General features: G+C 42.5%; 1 protein-coding gene across 1 annotated transcript; it reads right to left on the bottom strand.

Annotated features, from left to right (window-relative positions):
- Nucleotides 1–2,220: 2,220 nt before the first annotated feature.
- On the bottom strand, nt 2,221–3,295 carry LOC311231785 (dTDP-D-glucose 4,6-dehydratase-like; the record flags this gene model as incomplete). The annotated part of the gene is made up of 2 exons (XM_084318413.1): nt 2,221–3,078; nt 3,113–3,295. 2 exons carry the CDS (start codon nt 3,293–3,295, stop codon nt 2,221–2,223), a joined length of 1,041 nt encoding a protein of 346 aa, XP_084174539.1.
- Nucleotides 3,296–8,366: the final 5,071 nt, after the last annotated feature.

Genomic DNA, 8,366 nt, shown 5'->3' on the forward strand with positions numbered 1-8,366 from the left:
TGTCGAAATATGCACAAAGTTTAACCTCACCGAGTCCACATGGCTTTTTTACATACAGTTACGACTTTGTCTGAGGTCTCACGGTGTTCCATTACTCATACCAATTGAACACCACAGATACCACAAATTTTTCTATGAAAGAGAAACATTGGAAGGTTTTGTATCAGATTTTTATTATCAATTACTAACGTCCTCGTATGAAACCCTTCAACTAGACACTGTCTGGAGGAGGGATATACCAGACCTGGAAAATGACTTTGATTGGCAAGGAGCCTGGGCAAATGTCCGACTTACATCAAGGAACCCGGATCATCAACAAATCAATCTGAACTATATTCACAGGACATACTTGACTCCTATAAGGCTGTGCAAAATGGGGCTTAAACAAGACTCCAAATGCTCCCAATGTACAAATGGGGACGAAGGAACATTTATGCACATGTATTGGGACTGCCCACCAGTTAAGGCATTCTGGAAAGATGTGTCCCAACAATTATCAATACTCGTATCTTGGAATATACCTGTACACCCCTCGGTATTACTATTGAATGATGTTTTTGAGTTTGCAGTGAATCCACAACTAAAGAGATTGGTTTTATCGGGTATCACAGTAACTAAAAAACTGATCGCATCACGTTGGTTTCAACCGGAAAAAATGTGCCGAAAAGTGTGGTTTCTTACATATCTCGATGTGATATATCAAGAAATATCTACAGCAAGAATTCTGGGTCTCAATGAATCCAAAATGTCAATGTGGTTAGAAGTGGTGGAGAGAATAAAAGCTAGCTTATAATGGTAGTGTCTGGTTAGGAGGTAGGGATAATGGAGGTACTATCCAAGAGGGGGTCCGGGAGGGGGGGGTTCGAGCTGGAGCATATGTGTGTAGGGTTTTAGAAAATAGGTATTAGGGGTATATTATATACTAACATTTATATAATTGTAATTTCGCTGGATATACACTGTATACGGTTAAAATGTTATTATAGACTATTTTTGTTTTATCTTGTTTCTGTACTTGCATATATTTCAACCACCTTTACTGAAAGTTTCATTATGCATTGTGTGTTGAGTACTGACTTTTAATAATTTTTGTTTTGCAATAATAAAAAAAATATAAAAAAAAAAAAACAAGTGTGTGTGTGTGTGTGTGTGTGTGTGTGTGTGTGTGTGTGTGTGTGTGTGTGTGTGTGTGTGTGTGTGTGTGTGTGTGTGTGTGTGTGTGTGTGTGTGTGTGTGTGTGTGTGTGTGTGTGTGTGTGTGTGTGTGTGTGTGTGTGTGTGTGTGTGTGTGTATGTACTGTATGTGTGTGTGAGAGATATTGTGTGCACAGGAGCCTGTGACATACAACATCTTGCTCCGCTAACCCCGGTAGAACAACTTTTTGCACTTTGGAGGCCACCGAACAACTTAGTCACTGGTACAAATTCACACTTTGTAATTTTTTGGTGTGCAGTTCTTAAAAGAACACAGCAACATTTTGGGAAATGGGCCAAATGGACATATGATCTACCAGATGGCAATCAAATAATTGGAATATTCTTTTTGGAGTCTCATCGGCCACAGGTAAGAGCAATTTAACGTCAATTTCAGCTTGGTTGTCCATTGTTTTCATAGCCATCGCCCTGATCAGCGTATGTTGTTGTACTAAAGAACGGCGTTATTGACAATCAATAACATTTACATTTACATTTAGTCATTTAGCTGACGCTTTTATCCAAAGCGACTTACAAGTTCACCCATTCACTCACACATTCACACACCGACGGTGGAGGCCACCATGCAAGGTGCCAACCTGCTCATCGGCGGCAGTCAGGGGTTAAGTGTCTTGCTCAAGGATACTTCGACACGCTGCTGAGAGGAGCCGGATTCTAACCGGGAACCTTCCGATTTCCAGACTACCACTCTGACTCCTGAGCCACCGTCGCCCCCAACAACACCAGGATTGGTCAATGTTGACACATATAGCACTAGAAATTATGACCAAGGTTGATCCAATGACCAAGTCACCTACATCAGTTTTTAGACAAAATAAAAATGGTCCAGTTTGGCAAATTACCAACTTTTAATGAGCTGATATTGATATGTTCCAACACTTTGGTCGTTCTGGTTGAAGTCCATCATAGAGTTGGTAAAAACCTGTCACTTCTCTCCCACATCTTTGGTCACATGGTCCCTTCCTCACTTGGAACCCTGAGGCTGTTACTGCTGCATCTCAGCTGCTTATTGGTCACTGGTATCTTCAATCTCGCTGCCGATTGGTCCTTGCTCTTCTGGTGCATCTGGCCAGAAGTCTGAGTTGTCTTGATACCACTTGACTGTCCTCCTGATGCCTACTACAGCCCAGGTCACTTCAGGCCTCCATCCCAGCTGCTGTAGCTTCTCACAGCTGATAGGGTAGCGCAGGTCAACCCGCGGCCTGTCGGGCACAAACTCCAGCCAGTTATTCAGCTCCGAGTCAGGAACGTTTACCATCATGACCAATTGTCTTGCTAGCTGAATGATAGGAATCTCACAGCTGGCTCCAACATTGTAGACCTCTCCCACAATCCCCTTCTCCAGGACAGTCAGGAAGGCTGTGATGACATCATCAACAAACAGGAAGTGTCTGGACTTTGGAATGTTGCCCTGGATGGTACATTTCTTGTTGACTTGCAGGAGGGTTAGAAACCTGGGGATGACCTTCTCAGTGTACTGTCTGGGTCCGTACACATTGTTACTCCTGGTTATGATGACAGGAAACTTGTGTTGCTCCCAGTAGGATCTGACCAGGTATTCAGCAGCAGCCTTGGTAGCAGAGTAGGGGTTGGAAGGTCTGAGAGGGCTGTTCTCATCAAATACCTGGTCCAGGGAGGCTCCATACACCTCGTCGGTACTGATGTAGATGAAGCGCTCGGGCCTGTGGCGTGCCTCGTGAGCCCCTCGGAGAACCACCCTGGTGCCCTCTATGTTCACTTGCTGGAAGACAGAGGGACACAGGAAGGAGGACTCAACGTGTGTTTTGGCTGCCAGGTAGAAAACAACATCGATCCTCTCCGTCCTGAAGATGTGGTCGACCAGCCGTGGATCACACATATCACCCTGTCAATCACATCGCCCTGTCAATCACATCGCCCCTGATGAAGGTGTAGTTCCCTCTACCCTCCACGTCCTCGAAGCTCCTGATGCTGCAGCAGTAGTCCAGATTGTCCAGGTTGATGACTCTCCAGTCAGAGTGAGTATTGACCTGAAAACAAACCAGGTGAGATCCGATGAATCTAAAGCCTCCAGTCACTAAAACCGTTTTGTTAAAACCCATCTCTCCTCATAATAACGACACTCTTCACTCCTTAAAAAACAACTTGTGAAGTACATAGTAGCTGCCGTATTGTCATTTCCATCGGTCCTGGTTTCACTGGCCATTAACCTTGGAGAAGTTAAAATACATATTCGCTCTCTCTCTCTCTCTCTTCGTGTACAGTAACTACATTGTTATCTTCGCGACAGTGGCAGGTCGCTTTGCGGCAGTGTTGACACGTATGAAGCAATTAATCAGAAACAACCCCCCCCTCCCCCTGTCATGCATGCATGATGGAACATAATATACCGATCATATGCATTTGAATTTTCTTTTGTAGCGTGTATGCGACGAAATGCCAATGGATTAAGTATAATATGTGCTGCAGGCTATTACTAGCCTCTGCAGGAATGACCCTAGACCACTCTAAAACCATACTTATATTCACCACGGTATAAAACGAGAATGTATGGATGGAAAAAATATTCCTTTTTCACATCTTGAACGATAGATACTCAATGTCAAATGGGCCATAGTATTGCATATATAGCTATACTATTTAAATAGTTATAGCCCTGCAAACAAGGTGAGCGACTCCATTGGTTTATGGCAGGACATAGTCATATCCCGTTCCCAGCGTGGCAGAGAAAGAGGTAAGTCCTAGCTCTATTTTCTGAAAATCTGCATAAAATACATACCTAAGTAAATGGAAGATTGATCCACTTCTACAAGGCCCATTTGCATGTTCTTGGTATCTATGGACATCTATGTATATCAGGGAATGTATTCCCAGTGTCAGAAATATTGTCTGTTACTAGGCTTGAGTAAATTGTAATGAACCAAAGGAGAATATCAATTGTATTTTATTTTTATTTTTTTACATATATATTTTTTTCATCTTTGACAGTGAATAACACCATGCACAAAATGACCAGACATGAAAAACTGCCACTGAAGTTGAATAAACTATTTATGAAAGAGAGAGTCAAAATAATTCCAAGATAATTCAAAGATTACACACCTTTGCCACATTGGCTACAAACATAATCACTGCAAAGTTATCAAACAAATAAGAATCTGATCAGACACAAGGGTTAAGTTGTTGTTCCCTTTCTAATTTCCTCAAAAACATCTAGTCTAGTTAATGTGATCAATTGACAATTGATGCTTTTTGTTGGAAATTTCAGTCAGTGAGCTCATACTTTGAGCTCATTTTATAGTTAAAATGATTGAGACAACGCAATCTTCTGTGTCCGTTGTGCATGCATGCGTGTGCTCACCACACGTGATACATGTGTCACTATTCTGGCAGTGGCTACTGTTATTATAGTATTGTAATGAAAGGTCTGTTATCTAATGTTTGTGTAAAGGGCTATTTTAACTGTTGATGGGTAGTGCATCAGTAAAGTGAATATGGTATTGTGCTCTTGCCTTGTTTGAATAGGTGGAGAGAGTGGTTAACTGTATTATAATAGTAAATAGAAAAATATGTTGTGCTCTTGCTTTTTTCTTTTTGAAGGTGGAGAGAGTACCATTGCTAGTGCCACAACAGTTTTATTTGAGGTTCATAACAGTACATTGTACTAAGCAATTGTTGGCTCATTAGTGTGTGATTCACATGCACTAAAATTCACCAGAATGCAGGAAATTAAGTCTTTGTAACTAAAATGTTCCGGGTGGGGGACCCCCAGACCCCCCACTTAAAAAATTGCCTGATTGGGGCTATATTTCGCGCTATATCTCCCGGTATGAATTATTTCCCCAGTCCGGCCCTGCCTATAGGCGACACACCGTGCCCTTAACCGTGAGGGACCATCATTCTTACATACAGGCACAGCGGCACATTCTACCACAGAGGGGAATGACTCCTTTACTCAGTCACTGGCCGGGCAGCGCCAGGAGCAAACTGAAATGTGTTAATGGTGGCGAGGCGCTGCTTGCCACCTCCCACGCAGGCCGGCACAGATGCGGTGACACACAAGTAAATGCACATGCAAATACATACACACACACACACACACACACACACACACACACACACACACACACACACACACACACACACACACACACACACACACACACACACACACACACACACACACACACACACACACACACACACACACACACACACACACACACACACACACACACACACACACACACACACACACACACACATTCATACATACAACCACTAGCACACGAGCACACACACACACACATTCATACATACAACCACTAGCACACGAGCACACACACATACACAACCGCACGTGTACACACATGACCGACTGCATGAGCACGTATGCATGTAGAAACCAACACATGTGTACATGTATGACCACGTGAGCACACACATGTATGAGCGTACGATCACACGTGTATCACAAACACAAGCATACATGCACATGCACACATATACAAACCAACGCACACACACACACACACACACACACACACACACACACACACACACACACACACACACACACACACACACACACACACACACACACACACACACACACACACACATTCCTGTGATATGCCTCGAAGGCTCCCTTTTCAACTGAGGAGAAGAGTCCAGCATTTATACTGAACGGTGAGAGAGAAAACCACAGTAACTGCGAAGAGAAGGTCAGATATAGGAGCCGACTGGGCAGAGGAGAGGCGGACCAGCGAGGAGTTGTTACATCAAAGTCCTTGACGCCCCCACACGCGGTCATTTTTTACACAAAATGCCTGAGTCTGATATTATGTGCAATTGCCCCGACCAGACCCATCGGAAATGCTTGGAATAGGGGGATCGATGAGGTGGTCTTTTTTTTCTTTTCTTTTTTTGTTGTCGTTATTGATTCGTGATGTAACTCTTGGCTGTGCGCAGCCCATGCGCGTACGATTATTGGAAGGGTTCTCAACATAGATTAATGAGGATGATGCGATTCTGTATGACTGTATGGGATTTCATAGATTCGCTAAATCATCTTCATATTTTGTTACGCACGTGTGGACACACACAAACATGTGCACACTGCAGTATATGTATATATATATATATTTATGGGTGTGTGTATGTGTGTGTGCAGTATGCACATGGTTGCGTTTCACACAGAGATACAATGTGAATTATATATTTTGCGCAGTATGCACTACTCTAGCTAATGCCAGTTATTCATCAACAGCGTTCTCTGATATTTGTAGGATGTAAATTTGTCCATGTTTCCAAATCCACATGCTCATGTCTATTAGTGTGATTTATGCGCCACTCATGACATTTTCAACTTCGATGTTGTTTAGTTACTGCATGACAGATGAGATGTCATCATCTTTTTTTTTTTTAATATCGCTGTCTTAAAAGACAAGCTAGGAGTGTTTTATGAGGCATTTCTGTCTCTTGTTGCAGTATCATTTGGGGGCAGAATTTGATTGATGTTTAGATTATGAATGTAAGCGTTCTATCATGAATGTATCGTTTTCATTTTTTTTTTTTTACTCTTGGGTTGGTATGTATTTTGTATGTATACTGTATTTATTGATCTTTGTAAGTATGTGCACTCTGGAGAGGTTCTATTCATATTCCATTTCCTACCTTTTGACTGTTCTTTGTGGGGTCAAGCGATTGGTCATTCTCTTGGCCAATCGGTGGGTAGACCCAACCCATCTACTGGCTGTTATCCTGATGAAGATCGTCTTTGACCGAAACGTTGATCACAATGAATACAGCGGTGCAAGTTCAACAGTGTGCTTTTAGATGCCGATCTTTTGTTTGTCCTGCACCTGATCACCGGAGTGGATGGGCATGCTCTACTATTATAGCTATTTACCAATTCCCGTCCTCGGAGTATATGGTATATGATTGATTGATTGATGCTTTGATCATGCACACAAAGTGCCCAACCCGCATGGGCTTATAAAACAGCAATAATACTGTTGCAGTGTTCTATTATTACATTGCACATTACGTTTCATTGACTAAATACAGATTACATAAAAACACAGCTCAGTTTTAAGCATCGGGCAAAAAGTTTGGGGCATTTTTTTTCCCGCAAAGTAATTTGCGATGTATGTTACTTTATACTTATAGCACATGCATGATTCTGGTCTCTTTTGAAAGGTAACATTCTGAAGTTTCACTTTGGGTGCTAATGAAATAGAGTAACACAGGTTTGAACACACTGAAGTAAAGGTTTTGTGTACTCACATTTGTTTTTACTGGTGTCCAGATGCCTGTCTTTAAGTTCCAGCTGAGAGGTAGGAGCTGGAAAACATAACGGTTCCATAGCCTGAAGTCGTATGTACAGGTCCAACGTTTATAAAAATCCCACTAGGTTGAGTGAGGTGACGATCGAACGACGGCAAATTCAACTTTCCAACAATGTATTGGTTGATTGGTGAAAACGCAGCACGGAGCCGACAAAGTGCAGCGACGTGCACGCAAGTGTGTGACGGTCCGCTGTCCGATGCTTAAGAGGTTAAACAAAGTATTCAGTCTTCTCTTGACAAATCAAATCTGCTACAAAAAAAGTCCTGAAGCACAACTCAAGTTGTTCATATTCATCCGACTCAACATAAATGGAGGACATTTTACTAAAAAGTAACCCTCTTATGTCCTCATAGGCAGGACAGTAAAACTAAAAATTAACATTTGAAGAGGAGTCTGTCCTCCTCTGGGGTGCCATTACATTTGCCGGTCTCTAAAGGTAGTGGTAATGTCCCTGACCGAATCTGTGCCAATAGGGATCTTTGTCTTTGGTTTGAATTATACTTAACATGTTGGGGGTTCAGGTGCATTTGTTCAGGGGCATCTTCTCAGTGTTTGCACTGTTTCTACTGGAGGTGTACCATCATATACTTTGCAGGTATATTATAAGGAATCCTTCCACACGGCCCTCTACAGCAGGGGTTGGCAATAGGCGGCCCGCGGGCCGACATTGGCCCGCCAGCAATAATTTCTGGCCCGTCAGATTATTTTGAGAATATGATATTTATTTTACGCGTGGGAAATATAATATTCACTCGGGACGCCAGAGTGTCTTTGTGAAGCTGTATCTATCTACCGGTAGTCATCAAAAGCATGTCTGTCACT

This window comes from Notolepis coatsorum, assembly GCF_963971535.1.
Source record: "Notolepis coatsorum genome assembly, chromosome: 1".
Lineage (NCBI taxonomy): Eukaryota > Metazoa > Chordata > Actinopteri > Aulopiformes > Paralepididae > Notolepis > Notolepis coatsorum.